Here is a 24,837-nt window from a genome sequence, read left to right on the forward strand (position 1 = left end):
AGTAGAAAATATGAAACTGGGGAAACAAGAAATGCAGCACAGCACTAAGGAGTCAACATCCAGTCATTGTAGTTCAAGAGGGAGGTGAGAAGGTCAAATAACCAGAGACTTCCCAGACCTAGAGGGGGCTATGAAGGCACAGGAAAGTCAGAGGAGGATATTCAGTAAACTCCCCAGTGTTAAAGCAAGTGTACATAAAGCCGTCTGGTTCTGCTTGGAGCAGCCTATGCCACAGAATACTCACAGCTCAGGAGATGGTGTGAGGTGTTCACGGTATCCATGGAAACTGGTAGCCAAGAATACCAGACCCAGAAAAGCTGTCTTGTAAAAATGAAAAAGCAAGCGAGGCGCTAGTGGCACACACGCCTTTTATCCCAGTATTCGGGAGGCAGAGGCAGGTGGATTGCTGTGAGTCCGAGGCCAGCCTGGTGTACAGAGCGAGTTCCAGGACATCTAGGACAACACAGAACCCTTGTCTTGAAAAGGGGGAAGGGGAAGCTAGCGAGGAAAGCAGTACACACATAACCCAGAAGGCATAAAACTCACATATTTTACAATTCTGTAATACAAACATGATGCATACGCTATGCGTGCCATTAGCAATGGCCTAACCAACAGATAGTGAAAACAACAGTAACTACATTGTTAAGAGAAAGGTGTAAGATGAGTCCAGCAGATATGGCACTTGCTGCCCAACAGACAAACATTTGATCCTGAGGACAAGCAGTAGGAGAAGGGAGTCAACTCTCACCTCTGCACGTGGACCGCGGCGTGCGAGCATCCACATACACAGTCCCACACTCAAATAAATGTAACTTTTTTTTGTCTTGTTTTTTTTTCAGGACAGGGCTTCCCTGTGAAACCCTGACTCCTAGAATTCTCTCTGGAGACTAGGTTGGCCTCAAACTCAGAACTCAGAACTTGGCGGCCTGCCTCTGCCTCCCAAATTCTGGGATTAAAGGCATGCACCACCACCAATTGCAATAAATGCAATTCTAAATAATCAAAAACAAAGACTGAAGCCAGGTACGGTGACATATATATATATATATATATATATATATATATATATATATATATATATATATTTAGGTTTTTCGAGACAGGGTTTCTCTGTGGTTTTGGAGCCTGTCCTGGAACTAGCACTTGTAGACCAGGCTGGTCTCGAACTCACAGAGATCCGCCTGCCTCTGCCTCCCGAGTGCTGGGATTAAAGGCGTGTGCCACCACCGCCCGGCCTGACATATACTTTTAATCTCAGCCGGGAAGCAGAGGCTGATGAACTGGATCTCTGAGTTCAAGATCACTCTGGTCCAAAGAGCAAGTTCCAGGACAGCTGGAGCTGTGTACAAGCAAGAACCTGTCTTGAAAACAAAACAAAACCCAAAGGTTGGGCACTATGGTGCACACCTTTGATTCCAGTACTTGGGAGGCAGAGGCTGGTGGATCTGTGCTAGTTTGAGGCCAGCCTGGTCTAAACAGAGATCCTAGCTCAAAAAATTAGGATATAAATTGAGACATCAAAAATTCAAAATAGGCCTGAGGGTGTAGCTCAGTTGATAGTGTCTTGCTGGGCATGTACAAGGCCCTGGGTTCAGACCCTAGAACTACATAAGATAGGTATGTTGGCACACCTCTATAATTTCAGCTCTCTGGAAGCAATGTAAAGAGGATCTTAAGTTCAGTGTCATCTTTAGCCAGTTTGAGGCCATCTTGGGCTACAAGAGATTCCACAAATGTAGACGGTTTTCGATTTTTTTGTTTGTTTGTTTTTCAAGACAGGGTTTCTCTGTGTTGCTCTGGCTGTCCTGGAACTCATTTTGAAAGAGATCTGCCTGCCTCCCTGAGTCCTGGGATTAATTGTGCACCACCACTGCCTGGCTGGGATTTCATATTTTTAATATTTATGTATATGAATGTTTTGCCTAATATGTGTGTGTGCGTGTGTGCATGCGTGCACCATATGTATATCTGGTTCCTTGATCTGTGAGCTGCCATGTTGGGTATTGGAAACCAAACCCAGGTCCTCTGAAAGAATCAGCAAGTGCTCTTAAAACTTCTGAGCCACCTCTCCAGCTTCTAGAAGATTTTTTGAAACTAGTATTTTCACTCTTTGTGATCAGTGTTGAGTTGTGACTATTACAATATTGCATCTTTTAAACATAAGTCTTAAGGTAATCCACAACGCAAAGACTGCAGCTGACAAACCAAAACTGAAAGGACTCAAAGCACACTCTGCCCCTCAATGGAAGAATGGATAAAGAAAGTGTAGAACATCTACACATTAGAGTACTACTCAGCGGTAAAAAAAAAAAACAATGACATCTTGAATTTTGCATGCAAATGGATGGAAATAAGAAACGCTATCCTGAGTGAGATAACCCAGACCCAAAAATATGAATATGGTATGTACTCACTCATTAGTGGATTTTAACTATAAACAAAGGACATTGAGCCTATAGTTCACGATCCTAGAAAAGTTAATAGGGTGAACCCAAAGAAAAACATCTATAGATCCTCCTGGAAATTGGAAGCAGACAAGATTGCTGGGCAAAAGTTGGGAGCATGGGAGTGGGTTGGGAGGAAGGGGAGAGAGAAGGGAGAAGAGGAGGGTTGGGGAGAGCTTGCAGGAGTGGGATGGTTGAGACGGAGGAAGGGCGGATATGGGAGCAGGGAAGGAGAGATCTTAATTGACAGAGCCATTTTGGTGTTGGCAAGAGACTTGGCTCTAGAGGGGATCCCAGGTATTCACGGTTATGTCCCCAGCTAGGACCCTGGGCGGTGGAGGAGAGGGTGCCTGAACTGGCCTTGTCCTGTAATCAGACTGATGACTATCTTGAATATCACCATAGAACCTTTGTCCGGCGACAGTTGGAGATAGAGACAGAGACCCACATCAGAGCACTGGACTGAGCTCCCAAGGTCCAGTTGAAGGGCGGAAGGAGGGAGAATATGACCAAGGAAGTTAGGACAACGAGGGTTGATCCACCCACTGAGACAGTGTGCCTGATCTAATGGGAGCTCACCAAATCCAGCTGGACTGGAACTGAACGAGCATGGGATCAAACTGTACTCTCTGAATGTGGCTGACAATTGGGGCAGACTGAGAAGCCAATGATAATGGCACTGGGATTTATCTCTACTGCATGTACTGGCTTTTTCAGATCCTATTCTATTTGGATGCACACCTTCCAAGGCCTGGATGGAGCGGGGAGGGCCTTGGACTTCCCACAGGGCAGGGTATCCTGCCCTCTCTTAGGACTGGAGGGGGAGGGAATGGGGGAACAGGAGGGAAGTGGGAGGAGGGGAGGAAGTAGAAATTTTAAATGGTATTATTTATAAAGTAATAAAAAATAAAACTTTTGGAAAAAGAAAAAGTGACAAATTATTTTGACATTAAAATATAGCCATTTCAGGTGAAGGCGTCTGCCATCTTACCTGGTTCTCTCTCACCGCTTTCTTCCTCTTCTGACAAAGCTACCCTACAGTAAAAACAGAGACATTAGTTAAAATACGTTTGAGGATCATAGCTCTCAGGTTCATGTAATTATAATTTTAATTCAGGAGGTACATAAAACTTGTCTGGTAGGTCAAGTCTGTAACAGAGTATGCCCTATTTCTATAGATTTTATATATCTGTACAGACTGTAAAAAGCTTTATTCTTACCTTCTTTTTCCTTTTTTATGGGGGGGGGATTTCAAGACAGGGTTTCTCTGTAGCCCTGGCTGTCCTTGAACTCACTCTGTAGACCAGGCTGGCCTCAAACTCAGATCCACCTGCCTCTGCTAGGATTAGAGACCCGCACCACCACCGTCTGGCTCCTTGTTCTGGTTTCCTACCCCTTATTTCAGGAAACACTAACTCAGTCTTTATCAGGATTTTAGGCACTGGACCAAAACAAGGCTGAAAATTCCTTATTTGGAAATTTGAACTCCAGAATGTCCACAGCCTTTTGAACACCAAGATGATAGGAGAAATGGAAAACTTCGTTACCACGAGGCTTGTTTTATGAACACACGATTTAAAGGAGAGTAACATTGCCTCAGGTCACACACAACTCACACCAGTTCCTTTCCTGTCTACCATCTCTTCTTTTTAGTAAGGACATCTAAAAGAGCAGGGAACATGTGTAGAATTATGCGGAAATTTCTGGAGTCTTTGCTCTCACTGAAGAAACCACTGCATGCCAGCAAGCTGACTTTACTGTGTTTTAGAGTATTGCCTATAGACTTTGAACCTTATTATTTGAATTAAAATTATCCTAATCAATTAAAAATATATAAGAAAGCATAAATAAATTTTATGTTTAGACTTGGATCCTATACCTAAGATATCTCAGTATGTTTATGCAAATATACCAAAATTCTTTTTTAAAGTCTGAGAGTTGGAACACTTGTACAAACACCTCGGGTAAGCGCCCTTGCTCTGTGTATCCCAGAGCTTCTGGCTGCAGAGCGTGGTGTTCCATTTTAAACCACTGGGGCCTGGGGTGGCCTTTACTTAACTTGTAGGAACTAAAATAGAGGAGACAAACACCCCACTTTGTGGCATTCTACTTTAAATAATAAAGTGATATTTGCCAAAGAAGATAAGACAAGCTAGCTGATGACATCCCTAGTCAATGGTCACTTCAGTAGGTATCTAATATGCTGAGTTAGAACACCTTGTAACAGGAGTGGAGCATAGAAACAGGAGAGATTGAGCTGTTCTTCCTGGGCTTTGCAGCTGTCAGTACCGAAGGCTTTTAATACGTCTTAAAAGACACTTAAAGACTAATACAGTAGCAACTTTAAAAAATACTAAGAACAGGGGAGCTGAAGAGATGGCTCAGTGGTTAAGAGCACGGACTGCTCTTCCTGAGGTCCTGAGTTCAATTCCCAGCATCCACATGGTGGCTCACAACCATCTGTAATGAGGTCTGGTGCCCTCTTCTGGCCTGCGGGCATACATGGAGGCTGAACACTGTGTACATAATAAATCTTTAAAAAAATACTAAGAACAAAAACAAAAAAATCCTTTCAAAGTAAATAGAAACTTAGGATTTGGAATGAAGTTTCCAATGATAGTATACATATATGATATGTTTAAACAACTTGGATGAAAATGTTTGGGACTTTGCTTGATTGATAAAAGAATAGCTTTATACTATTGAAGATGCATAAGATTTTCAATAAAGCTTCTCTGTGAGAATAAAAAAACTCCATTCAACTATTTAGTCCTGACTTATTGTTGTTTTGTTTTTGTTTTTTGAGACAGGATCTCACTGTGTAGCTCTGATTGACCTGAAACGCACTCTGTAGGCCATGCTGGTCTCCAACTCACAGAGATCCACCTGCCTCTGCTTCCTGAGTGCTGGGATTAAAGCTATGCACCACTACTTGGCCTCATTCATGATTTCAAATGTCAACATGGAATCAAGGTAAGCTTAAATTATATGTTTTATACATACAGACATTTAGTTTGGATTCCCCAAAGAGAAATAATATGGTTGGGAATCACCACTCAACAGTACCTGTCACTACCAGCAGAGTTTGGCGCTGTCTTGGGCAGCAGAAGAACATGGCCGAGCACAGGGAAGCGGGCAGAGTAAGGCCTTAGCCCCTAGTCTCAGCTGTGTCCTTGGAGATGGGCTTCTCTAAGTGGCTAAGCTGGGCCCTGCCCCTGCTCCTGCTGTCCCTTCCAGGCTCCCCAGTGGAACTCAGTTCTCGGCACAGTGCACAGCCCTCCTCGTGAGAGTCTGGAGTCGTCACCACAGCGTTCGCTGACTTACTTGTTGAGGTTTGCAGTAAGACAGCTGCCTTCTGCGTCTTCTTCCTTGCTGTCTGCAGTGACATTGCCTGGTTTGTCTTGTAGTCGCTAAGGATATAAAATGTAATAAGTAGATTGAAAAAAAAAATCTATTCCTTTTTTCAAACAAAAGGAGCGTAAAAACGTTAGACAACCGTATAAAATAGAAATAGTTCTGAATAGAGAGTCACGAGAATGTGGTTGGTGTAATTTGCACTGAGCCCCTTGCACACCGTTCTTCATCCTGGCAACCTGTGGTGGGTTCAAGGAAAACACACTGCGCTGTTGGCCTGCACTGCAGTCCTCAGCACATAGCTAAACATGTTCCACTTCCATTCTGAGGAGAAATCAGCCACATAATTTTGCCTAAATAACATACTATCAACTGAAGCATTTATTATATAAAAATTTAAAAAGCAACTTTAGCAGGGCAGTGGTGGTGCACGCCTTTAATCCAAGCACTCGGGAGGCAGAAGCAGGCTGATCTCTGTGAGTCTGAGACCAGCCTGGTTGAGCTATTTTCAGGACAGGCTCCAAAAACTACAGAGAAACCCTGTCTTGAAAAATCAAAAAAAAAATTGCAACAAACAAACAAACAACCTTTAATCAAGGGCAGCCTTGGGGCTGAAAGGTGTTATCTTGTCAAAAGACTTTTAAAAATGAGTGGGCTATGGTGGTTTGTGCCTTTAATCCCAGTGTAAGTCCTCTATGAGTTCAAGGCCACAGTAAGACCCTGTCTCAAAAAAGGAAAAACTTAAAAGATGTAGTGACATTTCATTTGTATTTTAATGAATAAAGCGTGCCTGAAGATCAGACAGTAAAACAGCCCCACTGGTCAGCAGTGGTGGCACACACCTTTAATCCCAGTTGCCACACTAGTTTGCCACAGAAGCCAGGCGGTAGTGGTGCACACCCTTAATCCCAGCACTAGAGAGGAATATAAAACAGGAGGAGACAGGTCTCAGACATGGTCTCATTCTGAGATTCCTGGAGGCAGGATCGCCATTCTGGACTGAGGTAAAGGTAAGAGCCAGTGGCTGGCTGCTTTGCTTTTCTGACCTTCAGGCTGAACCCCAATATCTGTCTCTGGTTTTTTATTGATCATGCTAAAAAAGGAGAATGAAGAAATGAATCAGCAGTTCAGAACACATGCTGTCTTTCCAGAGGACCCAAGTTCAATTCCCAGCACCCACATAAGGCGGCTTGCAACCACCTCTAACTCCAGTTCCAGAGTGATCAGACACCTCTAACGTTTGCAGGCACCCGTGTACATGCATACACATGCATGCGCGCGCACACACAGACACTTCATCCAGCTGAAGCAAGAATGGCAAGTTAAAAGGCACTTAAAGCTGGCCCATCAGAACGGAAGGAGTGACCATCACAGCATGACCTTGTTGAATAGCACACGTGACTGGGCGCTGTGAAATACGGAGAAACTAATCACGTGTGAGCACACTTTTCACATATCCTCTTTTGTTTCTCTGTGAACCTGCAGTGGCACCATGTCAGGGCCACGCTGTGTGATGTGAGCGCCAGGAACCTCAACTGTGACATCAGGGTAAAGGCAAGAAGGAAATCTGCCTTAAACTTCTGAAACTGACAGGCAGGTAACCTGGCCTGCCTTTCTATCACTTGTTACTTCAATTGTTTTCCTTTTTGTAGATTTTGATAGCCCCTGTGTATTTTCAGGGTTTTGTTTGTTTGTTTGGGTTTTTGACACAGGGTTTTCTCTGTGTAAAGTTGGCTGTCCTGGAACTCGCTCTGTAGGCCAGGCTGGCCTCAAACTCACAGAGATCCACCTGCCTCTGCCTTCCAAGTGCTGGGATTAAAGGCGTGCGCCACCACCGCCCAGCATATTTAATTTTTTTTAGTAAATTTCATTCTATACATCTTTTTAAGAAAGACTTATTCTTAATTGTGTGTGCAGATGCCACAGAGCCTGGAAGAATATGATGTCAGGCCCCAAAGCTGCTGGAGTTATAGGAAGCTGTGAGCCACCCAACATGGATGCTGGGAACCAAACTTGGGTCCTCTGCAAGAGCTGAACTCTTTTCTTTTCTTTTCTTTTCTTTTCTTTTCTTTTCTTTCCTTCCTTTCTCTCTTTCTTTTCTCTTTTCTTCCCTCCCTTTCTTCTTCTTTCTTTCCTTCCTTCCCTCCCTTCCTTCCATATATATATTACTGAGTCACTGCCTCCAGCCCCGCGTCTCCTGTGTTTCTACTCTTCTTCCCTCTCCTGTCACACCAGTACCTCAGCGTGCAAGGTCCCTGTGTATTTTAGTGCAACTGGTGACTTCAGAACCTAGAGGGTACAGATCCTAAAGAGAGGGGAAAATGTTTCCCAAGGTTTCATGAATTTGGAACTTAGCTTAGCTAAGGGCAGTTTCGGTGTTATTACCTAATAAAGTGTGATACAGCTGAAGAAGTGAACCCAGGAGACATACCTTGAGAGCGACGAAGTCATATGGATGAAAGTCAGCATAAGCCTCCTGGATTTGGGACATCATTTGAGCTGTTTTCTCCCAGAACCCAAGCAATGTTCTCTGCGGAAAAAGGAAAGAGAACACTACAGTCCTGCCCCTTCTGAGACTGTTTGAGGCTATAGTGTTCAACAGCAGACAGGAACTGATCAAACTGCCCAAGTATGGGGAACAGAAGGAACTATGGCTCACAGTTCTTCACTAAGGTTAGCACCCGAGTCTGCATAGACATATACCAGAGAAGGACTATAGCTCATAATAAGAGAAAGAAAACCAATGTACTCCAAAGGCATAAGAACATGAATCTCCATGTGTGTAATCTTTATGTTAGCATATATAAGCATTTATGTGTGTGTGCTTACAGAGGTCAGAGAACACCTTGAGGGAGTTGGTTCTCCCCTACCATGTGGGTCCCAGGGATCAAATTCAGGTCATCATGCCTGAGAGCAAGCATCTTCACATGTTGAACCATCTTGGCCCATGCGAATCTTTTTTTGAACGTTTTGTTTTGGTTTGTGAGACAGGGTCTTACTATGTAACCTTGACTGGCCTGGAACTAGCTCTATACACCAGGCTGGTCTAGAACTCGGAGATCCACCTGCCTCTGTCTCCTGAGGGCTAGTATTAAAGGTGTTTGCCACCACTGCCCTATAAGAATCTTTTCATTACAGAGAATATTTCCTACTGAATTTGGCCTTTCATTAAGGCCTCAAGAAAGACTTGACCCCTCAAAATGTGTTACTTAGCTAACTCAGGTAATTTGTAATCTTTCTTGTTGCTTCAAGATTCCTGTCTCAAGACAAAGGCTGAATAGCGAGAACAGAGAAGCACCGGAGCTATTAGCTGTTGAACTACAGATCGTCAAGGCTTTCGTTTCACCTCATCTTTTCTTGAGTCTTGAATTCCATAGTACTAAATGGAGTTAAGCATATTGCTTTAAGACAGCAATGAATAACCACCTCCTTCCACTATTCCTTCCTTATTCAAATACAGTTTCTACTTGCTGTTTTCAAATACACAGCAACCTCAGCAACTACTACTTGTAAATAGCCAGCATTCATCGTAGATTATTCACGTGACTTTAGGGCAACATAATGCACGTTGGGGTATTTGTTTAACAATGCAAAGATGTGTTGCATTTGTTTATGTTGTGGAATATTTGTTTAATTATGTAAATATGTCTTGTATTTGCTTAACCATGCAAAGATGTGTTACATTTGTTTATGTTTAGAATATTTGTTTAACTATGTAAAGATGTATTGCATTTGTTTAATATATAAAGATGTGTTACATTTGTTTAACTATATAAAGATGTGTTGCATTTGTTTAACAACCTTGCCTGTCTAAGTCACCTGATTGGTCTAATAAAAAGCACAATGACCAATAGCAAGGGAAGAGATATAGGTGGGACTTCTGGGCAGGGAGAGTAAGTAGGAGGAGTTTAGGCTCAGGGGAAGAAAGAAAAAGAGATGGCAGGGGCCAGACAGACAGACATGGAAGAAGCAGGAAAAGCAGGATATACAGAATGAAAGAAAGGTAAAAGCCCCGAGGCAAAACATAGATGAATAGAAAGAGGTTAAATTAAGTTAAAGGAGCAGGTGGAGCAAGCCTAAAGCTGAGCCTTCCTAATTAATATTAAGTCTCTGTCTTTATTTGGGAGCTGGTTGGCCGCCTAAGGAAAATTTCGCTACAGGTGAGACTTGAGAATTTAGTCACGTCGGATGGCAGATCAAAGGAGTACATGATCTCGACTGGGCTAACTTAGGTTTTTAAGCCCAAATTATCATTTACTTAATTGTCATTGGTTTCATTTTATTTATCTATCTATCTGTTTATTTATTTAGGTTTGTTGAGACAGGGTTTCTCTGTGTAACAGCTCTGGCTGCCCTAGAATTTGCTTTGTGGACCAGGTTAGCTGCAAACTCAGAGATTTGCCTGCCTCTGTCTCCTGAAATTAAAGGCGTGAGCCATCACAAATGAACCTTGCTTCATTTTCTTTACTTGATACAAAAGTTTTCAACCTTTTTGGACTATGGTGTTCTTTTTGCTTTTTTGTTTAGTTTGGTGACAGAGTCTGGATGTGAACCCTCAGTCCTCCTGCCTGTGCTCTGGAATGCTGAGATTACCTGGCTGCCCCTACAGCTGGCTGCACCTACATTATCACTGCCTCAAACAAAAGTATATGTAACCAGAGTTTATGAGCCTTAAATTTCACCTCCTCACCATTTTTCCTTTCTTTTCCTTTTTTAAATTTTTTTTTAATTTTAATTTAATTTTCTTTTTTTGAGACAGGGTTTCTCTGTGTGGCCCCAGCTGTCCTGGAACTCAATTTATAGACCAGGTTGGTCACTAACTCAGAGATTGGTCTGCCTCTACCTCCCAAGTGCTGGGATTAAAGACTTGCGCCACCACTGCCTGGTTTACCGTGCCCACTTTCGACCTCAGAAAGTCTCTAAGTCTTTCTGCTAGGACCCCAAAGAGGACAGTGTCTCTCGCAGTCAGAGCCTTATGGTTGGTTCTCTGTCTCATTTACAACTGTCACTGGAACCTGACCAATGACATCAATTTTCTTGTACCATTAGAGAACTTGTAAAAAGGAATCCCACTACTTCTCCTCTGCGAGAACGTGCTGACCATGAGTGGGGGGGGGGGTACCTGGTAAGTAGTGAGAGAATGAGACAGCATATTGCAGCGACTGGCTCCAAGCAGATCCACTTTCTGACAGACATCCATCTTTAACTTGTCAAAAGAACCTTTGCTATTTCTCACTTGGATCTGTACCTGCAATCACAAAAATGTCCATTATTACCAGTACCAAAAAATGGAAATCTAATGGGCCTGAAATTAGTTTCTCCAGAACACGGGATTGTAACAGTTCCTTTCTCTGTCATTATCATTCCGTGATTAGTGAGAGAGACTTTAGCTACTTTTTGACAATTGTAGGCAATTCTTTCTTATATTTATCTTTTATATATTTGCTCATTTGTGTAGCAGGGGGCATGTGTGTGTGGAGGTCAGAGAACAGCATGTGGGAGTTGGTTGTCTCCTTTCACTATGTGGGTTCTGAGGATGGAATTCAAGTTCTCAGACTTGGAGGTGGGCGCTCCAACCCTCAGAGTCACTTCCCTGGCATCCGATAGCTAACTACTGGAAAATCATTTGGTTAAGAAGAAAACAAGTGCCCCAGATAAAAATAGATGCTTGAGATGTTTAGGATATGTACTGTATATAGTAAGAGTAGAAACAAAATTTGGAAGGGCTAAGGAGGTGGCTCAGTGGGTAAAGGTACTTGCCACCAAGCCTGGTGACTTGAGTTTGGTCCTCGGGACCCACACAGTAGAAGGAGAGAACCAACTCCCAGTTGTCCTATGTCAATGACATGTATGCTGTGGCATGTGTTCTCACACATACAACATAAATGAATAAATGTAATAAAAAGTTTTAGGGAAAAGCATATTCTAGTGATATATGTGCATTTCACAAGCAATAAATAAAATAATAAATTTAGAAGAACAAGTAGAAGATATGGTCAAATGTTGGGAGGCATTACTATTTCTAAATCATTGAGGTATTTATAGATTTAAATTGTTTCTTAATAAATGTCATCGGACAACATAAACACTGACTTTGAAATGTTTATTCATTGACTTAACTAAAATTTACAAGTTGTCCAGTATATGAAGCACCATTCTGAAAACTGAGCTTTGGTGACAAACAAAACATGTGTTCACCTCACCGCTGTCAGGCAGGGAGGGGCAGAGAAAAGGGAAATCTCTGCAGGAGGGACTCTGAGCCTGGAAACGTACTGAAGACGTGAACAGAATTTGAACGACCATTGAACCACCAGGAAGGCCCGTGGCGAGCTGGGGTAAAGTTTGCACAGGAAGGAGGGGACAGCTACACTAAGACTCTTGGGGCGAGTGGCCCAGGACAAGGGGCAAGGCTCAGAGGAGCAGGGCCTTGGTGAGAGGGGTCAAGTGTCGGAAAGCTGTGCGGGGGATGAAGGGCCAGACCTCTGCAGGATTCGGAAAGGGGACAGACAGGAATCTGTACTTTTGTCTTATGTACATGTAACAGTCTGAAAATACGGAATTCAGCGCTCCAGAGCTTTCTCAGTGCTGTCCAGACACACTCAGGAACTAAATGCTGTCGTCAAGGGTTACCAGGGAGTAGGACTAGAGGCTGCTCTGGCTGCAGGAGGAGCACTTGCTTATTTCACAGGACTGCTGACAGGAGCCAGTGAGCTGTGCTTGCTAGAGTTATGTCATCGTTTACAGCTGAGAACACACCACCACCACCACCACCACCACCACCACCCTATCGCGTGCAGTGTGTACACCTGTAGTCTCAGCTCTCGGGAAACTAGGCAGGAGTGTGCATTCCTGCCCAGCCTGGGTTAGACAATGAGATCTTATTTTTTTAAAAAAAGGCTAATATTTTATTATCACTGTTAAATTATTCTGCATTAGTTCTCTATGTTAGTGTCAAGAAAAGGAGGGCTGGAGAGATGGCTGCTCTGCTCTTCTGGAGGCCGCACAGCCATCTCTAATGGGATCCAGTGCCCTCTTCCGGTGTGCAGACACGCAAACAGAAGCACCCACATACAAAAGAGACATGAAGAGACCCAAAAGAAAGGAAAGGGATACATTTTCTTACTTTTCTAAACTTTTCCATTTGTTTTAAGGTGTCTGGGTCGAGCTCCTGGGATGCATCCTTCATCCACAGCAGGGCTCCTCTGTATTCCGTGCGAGCCTGCTCCATACGATTAATGGTCATCAAAGTGTCAGAAACGGCCCTCTGGCTGAACGTTGCTACTTCTTGCTTAAGACGAGACAGGGGAGTGCACAAGGCCAATCTAATAGTAGAGAGGTAAAGATCAGAGGATTGCACATCTGTAAACAAAATTCTAGACACATTGCAACATGTATTTACCACGATGATGAGTCACAAGTATGCCTACAAGATTGAGAAAGCAGACTGAGTTTCTAGGAGAGATGTTCCTACAGGTCCACCCCTTTTAACTTTAGGAAATATGACTTGGTAGCATTGCGGGTGTTGATCCAGATAAATAACCCAGCAGGCACGCTACCATCTAAAAAGAGTTCTGAGACCACAAAGGACTCCTCACAGAGCGCTCAGTTGGCAAGTGTAGGGAGAAGCAGGGCTTTAAAGGTTATATTAAAATGCTAAGAACTGAGGAGGATACAGTTCTTGACAGCTGAGGACAGGAACACAGGTGTGTAAGGAGCACAAATCAAACCCAGCTATGCTAAGGCTGCTTTCAATACAGTGGCTCAATTCTTTTAAGGAGGATTTCTACACTAATACAGCACTGCAGAATAAAGTTGGGCCAGACATCACACTGCAGAACCCGATGAGGTCAGTGTTCTCATTCTTTCTGTATTACAAGGATTTGAGCTGTATCTAGAGAATGTGTGTGTGTGTGTGTGTGTGTGTGTGTGTGTGTGTGTATGAGGTAGTCTTTGTAATACAGATCTTTATGCTAAACACAGTGAAATAATAAGTAGAAAGCATATAGTTAAGAAAGAAGAAAAACCAGGCTGGGTTTGGTGGGACAGGTCTTTAATCCAAGCACACGGGGAGGCAGAGGCAGATGAGTATTTATGAGTTCAAGGCTAGCCTGGGATACATAGTGACCTTTTCTAAAAAAAATAATAATAATTAAATTGAAACTTTTTAAATTTTTTTTTATCATAGATAGTATATGTCAACAAAAGTGACTTGAGGGGCTGGAGAGATGGCTCAGAGGATAAGAGCATTGCCTGCTCTTCCAAAGGTCCTGAGTTCAATTCCCAACATCCACACGGTGGCTCACAACCATCTGTTATGGGGTCTGGTGCCCTCTTCTGGTCTGCAGGCATACACACAGACAGAATATTGTATACATAATAGATATATATATATTTTTTTTAAAAGTGACTTGAGGAAGGTGTAGTGCAAGGTTCCTGTGTCCACTGGGCTGCATGAGGCCCGGGGGTGACTGTCAGCATCCCAGAAAACAGAAAGGGAAAAAACAGTAACACGTATTTTAAATATTAACCATTCTGTGACTCTATTATAGTAAACCATTTGAGAAATAGAAAGGTAGCTCTAAATGCTGCTTTTAGGGATCAGGCAACGAAGAACATTAATTTTTAAGTAATTCTTTTGAGTGCAAATGAATAATTAAAAGCTAGGCATAAAATATATCTCCCCAAACACATTTCTCGTGAATGCCTTATTACAAGCTCTCTTTGCTAACTGTGGGAACTGAGCACACGCGTCACAAGCAGATGCGACGACAGTGAAGGAGGAAAAGCCGGGTGAACCTTTGCTTGGCTGAAGAGCACAGAGCCTTGCCAGCTGCGTTCATCATTTTACCAGCTTGAGTGGTGTCCCGTTCTGCTTGGAACTTTAAAAAGAGCCCGAGTTCATTTTCTTCCTCTGATATAACTAGAGAAAAAAAAATCACAGTTTAGTTCATTGCTTCGTTTCATCGTTTTCTTAAAACATACACTAGGCAGGAGACACGATTCTACAGGTAAAGGGGCCACCAATGCTGACGGCTTGAGTTCAATCCTTGGGACCCACATGTGGAAGGAGAGAACTGACCCTGCACACACGTGCTATGGCAGACACACACACGCGTGCACACACACACACACACACACACACACACACACACACACACCACAGGATGGTTGCTTTTTTTATACAAAGTATTTGTTTCTTGTTTGAAATTGAATTGTCTTGGTTCCCACTCTGGTTTTTTTCCCAGTGCTCCCGATCTTAGACCCACAAACATCTACAGTCCTGATGTCACCTGGTGCACTACCACCCAGCATGGACCATGAAGGGATGGTCCAGAGTGTGCTGCCTGATGTGAGAAGAGATGGAGGAAAAACAGACTTTGACTAATCTGACTACTTTCATATCTGTCATAGCTAACAAAAAACAAAAACAGCGGGGCCGGGCTAAGAGTGGGTGGAACTCGAAACATGTGTTCTGCACACGTGAGGCCCCATGTGTACACAGAAGTAAGCTTAGGTTTTGGTTTTTTTTGGATTTGTTTTTGCTTTTGAGACAGGGTTTCTCTGTGTAGCCCTGGCTGTCCTGGAACTCACTCTATAGACCTCGTTAGCTTTGAATTCACAGACGTCCGCCTGCTTCTGCCCACTGAGTGCTAGAAATTAAATGTACACACCACCATCGCCTGGCTCTGAGACAGGGTCTTAGTATGCATAGGATAGCCTTGGCTCCCTGTGTAGCCCAGGTTGGCCTCCAGGTCGTGATCTTCCTGCCTCAGTCTTTTAAGCACTGGGATTGCCTGGCTTGCATGTTGTTTCTAGGAATACATTTTTGTTTGTTTTTGAGACAGTCTCCCCTACAGAACCCTGGCTTTCCTGGAACTCAGAGATCCACCTGCCTCTGCCTCCCAAGTGCTGGAATTAAAGGTGTGCACCACTATACCCAGCCTGGAACTCATTATTATTACACTTTACAAAAGTGTCAGACTACATTGTTCCTCACCACAGAGTGGATCCAGATGTAGAACTCTCAGCTCCCTCTCCAGCACCATACTTTCATGCCACCATACTTTCTGCCATGATGGTAATAGACTTAAATTTTGAACTGTAAACCAGTCCCCCCCGCTCCATTTAAACATTTTTTCTTTATAAGAGTTGTCATGGTGTCTCTTCACAGCAATAAAACCCTAAGACAGCATCCAGTGTAGGCAGTACTGCATTATCAGATCCAGCACAGTGGCTCAGTGGGTAATGGCACTTGCCACCAAGCCTGTGACCTGAGCTTTGGTCCCCAGAGTCCACATGATGGAAAGAAAGAATTGGCTCTCACAAAGTGTCCTCTGACTGCATGCCCTGACATGTGTATAACCTAACCTCAAGCAAGAAGTAATTAGTAAATAATAGGAAAGTTAAAAGAAGAGCACATTCTAGGTGTAAAAAGAAGCAATAGAGAGAATATACAGAATGCTGAATATTATAAGAGCACAGGGGAGTTATAAAGGAGAGGGAATTTGAATTTAGGTATGGGGATTAAGGGAAGGCCTCGTCAAAACGATGGCCTTTGAGGAAAGTCTAAGGAAAGTTAGGGAGCATATGATGCAGATATGCCTGTCGTAAAAGAGAGCGACACAATTCAGTGAAAGGGTTTCAGGACATGAGATCAGAGAGGTAGCCACATCTAGTAAGCCACTATAATTGAAGTAGAGAAAGAAATTCAATGGCCAAGTTCCAATCGGAAGTGGTCGGGGACAGAGAAGAGCCTGCCAAAGGCAGGATGCTGAATGAAGTTGAAGAGGAAGACCACAGCGGGGTGGGCTTGTGGGAGCGGAATAAAGGAGGGGAACTGAGGAGGGGGTAATCAGCCATGGGGATGAGAACTGGCTTTTCCTTCCTGTGACCTTGACAAGAGATGCTGGAGGAGAGGAAAGAGCAGAAGGAAAAAAGACAAGTGCGGGGGGATCTGCCTGGAAACTGAGCGGTCAGGAAGGCGGAGGCAGGAGGATTCCAGGCCAGCTTGGGCTACAGAGCATACAAACAACATTATCAAACGTTCCTGTGAGAGAAAAAAAAGAATGAGGTACTGATTGTAAAATCTACAGGGGCCAAAAGAGGTTTTGAAAGATGGAACAAACCTTAAAGTTCACCAAGAGTAAAACCAGAGTAGAAAGTGAGTCTGGGTTAAGGGATTTAATGAAGTAAAAAGGAAAAGATGGACACTGGGGATTTGAGAACAGGTCACTGTCAGTATTCATATTTTTTAAATTTTAAATAAAACCTCATTAAATAGCTTGATAAACAACTACTTTACCATTAAGTGCTCATTTTCAAAAATGCATACCAACAATCATTATTTTAAATGGGAATTATCGGATAGCTATGATGTCATACCATTGAGTCTTAGCTGATATTTCTCAACTATCTTCAGAAGTTCATTGCATGTCTCCTGGATGGAGTGAAAAACCTTGAAAAATAAATTTTATTAGGACAATTTAAAGAGCAATAAACAAATACAACTTTTAGCACTTCAAAATGAGAACATTTGCATAAAAGTATCTATTGGGTTTACTTCATAAATTATGTCAATTTTCTTGGCTGTGATGTACCTCTCTTAAACATATGTTAATTATGTCCATTTCATAAATATCATGTCTATTTTTATTGACTGGGATGTACTTCAGGCTTAGTTTTATCATTGATATAGAAAGCACATGGATAAAAAGAGATAAATGTGTGGAATTTATCTATAGAATTTGTTCTCCCTTCTGCTCCCAATTATCTGAACATGAGAAAGTTATATACAATATAAACAATTTCAACAACACAGGAAAAAGAGAGTACTTTAGAAACAGGTGATGCTCAATATGAGGCTTTTTCTAATAGTGTCAAAGCAAAACAGTCCAATAAGTTTATTACAAAAAAAAAAAAGATGTAGCCGGGCGATGGTAGTGCACGCCCAGCACTCGGGAGGCAGAGGCAGGCGGATCTCTGTGAGTTCGAGACCAGCCTGATCTACAAGAGCTAGTTCCAGGACAGGCTCCAAAGCCACAGAGAAACCCTGCCTCGGAAAAAAAAAAAAAAAAAAAAAAAAAGGATGTATTGGGCTGGGCAGTGGTGGCAGATGCTTTTAATCCCAGCACTACAGAGGCAGAGGCAGCCTGGTCTACTGAGTGAGTTCCAGGACAGCCAGGGCAACAAAGAGAAACCCTGTCTCAAAAAAAAAAAAAAAAACAACCCAGAAACAAAACGACGGTAACAAAAAGAATGTATGGGACAGGCGTAGTGGTACAGCCTGTGATGGCAGCAAAGGGGGAGGAGCCCTATACTGTGGTCACGCATAGCCACCACACGTAAAGCAGCACATGCAAGTTTATAGAATTCTAAAAGTTTAACTTCTGCTGTGCTTTGAGTCAAGATGACACAATGTAGTATAAATTCTAAAAGTGGCAAGAATTCTGGAAGTTCTCACCGTAAAGAAACACCACATGTTTGAGCTGTGTAACTAAAGCATTAACTATCAGATATATGGATTGAAGGTTTCATGGTATCCACTTTATAAAAAGATTTATCTTTACTTTTATGTGTTATGTGTTTTGCCTGAAGGTGTGTCTCTAACCACATGCTTGTCTGGTGCTGCTGCAGGCCACAAGAGGGTGTCTGATCCCGAGACTGTGGGTGCTGGTAATCAAACCTGGGTCCTCTGTAAAGCAGCCGGTGCTCTTAACTGCTGAGTTTTCTCCAGCCCTCTCTCCATTAAACTCTTATGTTTTTATGTATCAGTTAAACTGAGTTAAGAATAAAAAGAATATCATGACACCAAATACAAACTGCTTTTGGAAAAGGCTGGGATGTGGCTTAGTGGTTGAGCACTTGCCTCCCATGCATGGGTTCAACCCAGAACTGCCAAAGAAAATTATTTGAAAATAAATTATTAAAATTACAAAAGCTTGCTTTTGGGTTATTTTTGTTTGGAATTTCCCCTCTTTGCTACTGTAGTTAATCAGAAACAGAAAATTAAGAAAATATCTGGTGAACTCTGACTTCAAAGTTAAGCCCACAAGATGAAGCCATATACCTGGTGCAACTCTTCATACATAAACTTTCCTATGTGGATTTCAGAGTGATCTCCTCTTACCCGGTCTTAAGCTGAAGAAATTCCGTGAACTGTCCAAAGGACCCTGACGTTTCTAGATGGGAAGTTCCACCCTCAGATTATTACGTTCTCAACATCACTAGGGAGCGTCACTGCTAATGTATGATTAAACCTGGGGAGTATTTATAAGAGTCGCTGGAGGAATAATAATAACTTTAGATGTGCTTGATAATGAATTAGATTTGGCATCTGGTCATGGCCATATAAAACTCAGTTTTTGGGGCTGGAGAGATGGCTCAGAGGTTAAGAGCATTGCCTGCTCTTCCAGAGGTCCTGAGTTCAATTCCCAGCAACCACATGGTGGCTCACAACCATCTGTAATGAGGTCTGGTGCCCTCTTCTGGCCTGCAGGCATACACACAGAAAGAATATTGTATACATAATAAATAAATAATAATAATAATAAAAAGCTTTGTAACAAAAACCCTCAGTTTTCAGGGGCTGGAGAGATGGCTCAGCAGTTGAAAACAAATAAAAAAACTGGCTGCTTTTCTAGAGGACCCGGTTCACCTCCCAGCACCATCTGTAACTTCAGTTCCAGGGGATCTGACGCCCTCTTCTGGCTTCCCCAGGCATGTGGTGCAAAGACACACATGGAGGCAAAACACTTACCATACATGTAAACTAAATAAAAAACAAAAATCAAATTTCAATGCATGAAAGATTACAAAATGATACAAACAGACTGCCCATCAAGATGAGGTGATTACGGCAGGAGGTTCCCACAGTCCTGCAAGACTTCCTACTACTGTATGTTATTTTCATGACGAATTTTACTTTTTACTTATGTTTTTTGGAGATGGGGGAGGGGTCTTATGCAGCCCAGGATGGCCTTGAGCTCACTAGATAGCTGAGGATGACCTTAAGTTCCTCATCCTCCTGCCTCCAACTCCCAAGTGCTAGGATTATATATGAGCCATCAAGCCTAGAATTTTTTCAGTTTTTAAGAAAAATAGTATAAATATGGAAGAACATAGCTGATTGCCAATATGTGTAATGGTCAGCATTACAATAAAATGTTATAGAGTGCCTAACCATATAAAACAACACAGAAATAGTTCCTTCTGTGGGATTGTGTGTGTAAACAGTTCTGAGTGTTACTACAGCAGTCTGCTCACATCCCCACACATGAATCACAAGGATTACTCTGCAACACAAATAAATAGCAAATGCTTCTTTTCATTTCCTGCTTTTTCAAGACAGGACTTCTCCACTGTGGGTGGAGCCATCCCTGGGCTGGCAGTCCTGAATTCTGTAGGAAAGCTGGCTGAGCAAGCTATGAGGAACAAGCCAGTAAGTAGCTCGGCCTGAGGACCCTTCCCTGTCTGGGTTTCTGTTCTGACTTCCTTCAATGACGGACTACAGATGTGGAAGAGAATAACGGAAGTCTAAGTCAAATCTCTCCTCCCCAACTTGCTCTTGGTCATGGTGTTTCATCACAGCAGCAGCAACCCTAAGACGCTCCTTAAACTCCTTGGTGTGCATGTTTGCGATAATCTCCCTTGGAGTCCCAGATAATAACCAGTTCCACACAATACACAGTCTTCACATTTACCTCAAGCTTAGCATCCAGTTCTGCATCAGATGCAACCACATGCTCGTCTTCCTTCTTTCCTGTGGCTTTGATAAAGACCTGTTTAGTCTTCCAGTACTTCTTCTGCATTCTGTTCATCACCGACTGCTTATCTTCTGCTCTGAGCTGCCCACAGGAATCCATGGAGTAACTAAAACACACTAAGATTAAGCTTCTTTTAAAAACTTACCAACAGACTAAAAAATTACATTTAAAAACTTACAAGACTGACACCTAGCTGGCTTGTCAGTATTTAATTGACAAACCAAAATTGATATCAAATATAAACATGATAATGCTTGCTTTATATGATCTAGGTTTTTTCTATAATTACAACTATAGAAAGAGAGAGATAAAAAGATTAATATTACTTGTACTTTTGTTATGAAGCAAAAGTGTTAAAATTGTTATTCTATAGTTATGACTGGAAAGAATTCTATTTAATCAATATCTAATAGCAAACATTTCTTAGTTTATTACTCCCTCTAGTTTTTAATTTTTGCAGCATACTGAAGAATGAAATTTGCATACATATATACATTTTAAATATATTTACAAAAGATGTTAGATGAATATAACTTAACATTTTAGATATGTAAAGATTCAGATACATGCACATCTTTAAATATTAAATAAATACTGTAATATCCATAAGACAACAGAAATGAAAACCTTAGATATGGAGGAGACATGTTATTAAGAAAGGGACAGACACTGTAAGCCATCATCATAAACTTGATGGGTGGTTGCTTTAACAGAGATGACACAGCTACATATAAGAAAATGAAATGTGAAAAGCATTTTGTAAAGATGTTTAAAAGAGAGACAATAATAATTGCTTGATACTAAAGCCCAAAGTATTCCTGTGGGCCGGGGGAACAGAGCGGAGATGTCCGTGACTCAGTCGCTTGTCCTTGTCAGCAAAGAAACAGACTCGCTTCCCTTTCATTTGGAAACACTTACTAATTAAGTTAAAAGTAGTCTAATGTCTAAACTCCCAGGGCCAACAAGAGCAAGAAAGCCTACCACAACACAAAAGCTAGGGAGAAAAGAGGAAGGCAGCCTGACAGACAGCAGACCCCAATTTACTAGAGTAGGATTGCAATATTTAAAATCATATACAGGGGCTGGAGAGAGGGCTCAGTGGTTAAGAGCATTGTCTGCTCTTCCAAAAGTCCTGAGTTCAATTCCCAGCAACCACATGGTGGCTCACAACCATCTGTAAAGAGGTCTGGCGCCTCTTCTGACCTTCAGGCATACAGACAGAATATTGTATACATAATAAATAAATAAATAAATATTAAAAAAAATAAAATCATATACAAACTTCCTTTTAAGCACTAAAAATCCAAAGTCATAAAAAAGGCTAGAACGCAGGGTTAGAGTATTTGCCTGACATGTTTGAGGCCCTGACTTTAATCCCCACTAGTCCAGAATCAAACCCAATTAAAAATAAAGTCCTGAAAAACTAAAAACTACAATCCACAACCCAACCACCCATTTTAGGTGATGTGACATTCTCCTCAAACAAAATGACACAAAAGGTAAAAAAAAAAAAAATGTGTCAAAAGTAGATCTTACCAATGTATACCAAGAGTTAACATGTGGTATATATCAATAAATCATAGAAAATATTGAAACAAGTCAGAGATTCCAGTTACAAACTTCAAGTAGTCTAATTAAAAATCAACTACATGGGGGCTAAAAAAAATGGCTCAGGAAGAGCACTGGCTACTCTTCCAGAGGACCTAGGTTTAATTCCCAGCACCCACAGGACAGTTCTCAACCATATATAACTCCAGTCCCAGAGGAGTCAATTTCCTCTTCTGGTCTCTGTGGGCACCAGGCATGCACATGGCATACGTGTACACGGACATACATGCTGTCAAAACACCCATACAAATTTTAAAAAAATGAGTAGAGGGGATAGAGAGATTTCCCGGTGGTTAAGAGCACTGGCTGCTCTTCACAGGGTTCAGGTTCAATTCCCAGCATCCACATGGTGGCTCATGATTGCCTGTGTATACCTCCAGTCCCAGGGGAATCTGATGCCCTCTTCTGACCTCCGGGGGCACTAGGCATGTATGTGATGCATATAAAAATATACAGACACACATGGTGCACATAATACGTGCAGGCAAAACATCTACACATAAAATAATAAATATTTAAAACAGGGGTTAGATAGCCAGTGTGGTACACACCTCTATAATCCCAGTACTTGGGAGACTTGGGCAGACCTAGGATACACAGTGAGACTCTGTCTAAATAAACAGACAGATAAATCTGGCTGAAATCACGTATGGACAGAAGGAATACAACAAAAGTGGACTCAAAATGAAACTATAAAAATGATCAGATTTAAGGAGAGACAAGTAGGTATTGGGAAGAGAAAAGCTATAAGAAAAAGACAAGATAGAGTGGGACAGAAAACACCCAGAGAAATACAATACCCCTCAAACTTGTGGATGACAGTCATGATGTATAAATGCAATGAGCTGGATAAACCTAGGTAGGATAACACAAATAACACAAATAAAATCTTAAGTAGGTACATCATAGACAAGCTGTTTAGATCCAAAGATGGAAAAACACTTTCAAAGCACAGAAAAATGTTTAATCATTCTTATTATTCTTTATTATTATTATTATTATTATTATTATTATTATTATTATTATTTTGAGATAGAGATTTTCACTCTAGCTCAGGCTGATCACTAATTGACCAAGTTGGCCTTTAACTCATGGTGATGCTCCTGCCTCAACATCCTGAGTGATGAGATAACAGACAGAAGCCACTGGGCCTGGATAAGAAAATCTATCTTGAGGGCTGGAGAGATGGCTCAGTGGTTAAGAGCACTGCCTGCTTTCTAAAGGTCCTGAATTGAATTCCCGGTAACCACAGGGTGGCTCACACCCATCTGTAATGAGATCTGGTGCCCTCTTCTGGCCTGCAGGCGTGCATGCAGGCAGAATACTGCATAATAAATAAATAAATAAATAAATAAATATTTTAAAGAAAAAAAGAAAATTTATCTTGAAAAACAATGAAACAAAAATACAGATGAGAGCTAAGTTTTCAATAAAATAGCAAATTTAAGTAAAATAGAAAGCTAAACTTAAGATATTTGAAGGAAAAACCACATTGACGCGTAATTCTATATTTACGAAACCATCCATTAAAAATAAGCTATTGTGGGAGTGTATACCGAAATCAAAGAACAAAAGAGGTTGAGGCAGGAATACCATAAGTTCCAGGCTATCCTGGGCTACACAGTGGGACACTATCTTAAAATAAGAAAAAAGCAAAGATGCAAACAAAAATGAAGGCATTTTCAGATACAAAACTCAGAGAATTAATGGTTAAGGTATTTCAGAAATGCCACCATCTGGCTAGATTATAGCTTCAGCGTTTGCCCATCACTCCTGTTGCGTGAGTTCAATCCCCAACATGGCTAACAACAGGAATAGCATATGTTTGGGCACACACGATAGCGCTGGTATTGTTGTCACTTCTGGATGGCGAACTTTGTCATCAGAAATGTATGGTCACGGCGTGATATCTCAGGATAGAGTTCAATTCCAGAACTCACACCCGCCTCCTGAAAGTTGTTCCCCCATCATGGTACATGCATGCACACACCAATAAGTTTAAAAATGTAAAATGCCAATAGTTCAGCCAGGCCAAGTGGCTCAGGCCTTTAATACCAGCACTTGGGAGGCAGAGGCAGAGGTAGGGGGATCTTTTTAACTTTGAGGCCAGCCTGGTCAACAAAGAGAGTTCCAGAAGAGCCAGGGCTATTACACAGAGAAACAAACCCTGCCTTGGAAAAAAAAAAAAAAAAAAAAAAAACAAGCAAAGAAACCAAAATGTCATCAGTTCATCGTTAATTGATGGGAAAAGAAAATGTGGCATATTTACGTAATAAATATTACTCAGTCATAAGAGAGTTACTGACAATGTGTCTGGACATGCTGAGTGGAGTAAGTGGGGACCCAGAACACAAAAACAGCAATACAGCACCCTTCAACCTGCTTCTGCCGCCATATTGCCTTCTCTTCCTCCCCTCTCTGCATTTGAAGGATCCTTGTGATTACATCTAAGCTACCCAGACAACCTGTTTCTACCTCATGAGTCCTACCAACCTGAGAAGTCACTTTTGCCACAGAAGGTAACAGCTCTCTGGAATCCAAGACCCTGGTGACTAGATGTTATCCCAAGTTTTTATCCTTGTTTAGCAAAAGAAAAGGCTCAGGTAATTCACTTGGGAAAGGTACCTGGAAGTCTTAAAATGGCTTCGTTCTGATTTCATACAAGA

General features: G+C 41.9%; 1 protein-coding gene across 6 annotated transcripts in view; it reads right to left on the reverse strand.

Moving 5' to 3' along the window:
- LOC121458920 (islet cell autoantigen 1-like protein) overlaps window positions 1-24,837 on the reverse strand; it is a 47,568-nt gene that overhangs the window by 11,061 nt on the left and 11,670 nt on the right. For 2 of the 6 annotated variants that reach the window (XM_041668314.1, XM_041668315.1), the window contains exons 2-9: window positions 20,501-20,669; window positions 17,184-17,256; window positions 14,598-14,721; window positions 12,925-13,123; window positions 10,924-11,049; window positions 8,233-8,331; window positions 5,772-5,857; window positions 3,439-3,482 (exon numbers count right to left, since the gene is read on the reverse strand). In XM_041668314.1, the coding sequence (XP_041524248.1) occupies window positions 3,439-3,482; window positions 5,772-5,857; window positions 8,233-8,331; window positions 10,924-11,049; window positions 12,925-13,123; window positions 14,598-14,721; window positions 17,184-17,256; window positions 20,501-20,662 (913 nt within the window). In that variant the 5' untranslated portion in view covers window positions 20,663-20,669. Of the gene's footprint in view, window positions 1-3,438; window positions 3,483-5,771; window positions 5,858-8,232; window positions 8,332-10,923; window positions 11,050-12,924; window positions 13,124-14,597; window positions 14,722-17,183; window positions 17,257-20,500; window positions 20,680-22,971; window positions 23,020-24,837 lie in introns of those variants that run through there. The other 4 variants (XM_041668317.1, XM_041668312.1, XM_041668313.1 and 1 more) reach the window with 3 other exon arrangements.

The sequence above is a fragment of the Microtus oregoni genome, unplaced genomic scaffold (genome assembly GCF_018167655.1).
Source record: "Microtus oregoni isolate MIOR12 unplaced genomic scaffold, Mior012 000018F_ref0000195, whole genome shotgun sequence".
NCBI classification, from domain to species: domain Eukaryota; kingdom Metazoa; phylum Chordata; class Mammalia; order Rodentia; family Cricetidae; genus Microtus; species Microtus oregoni.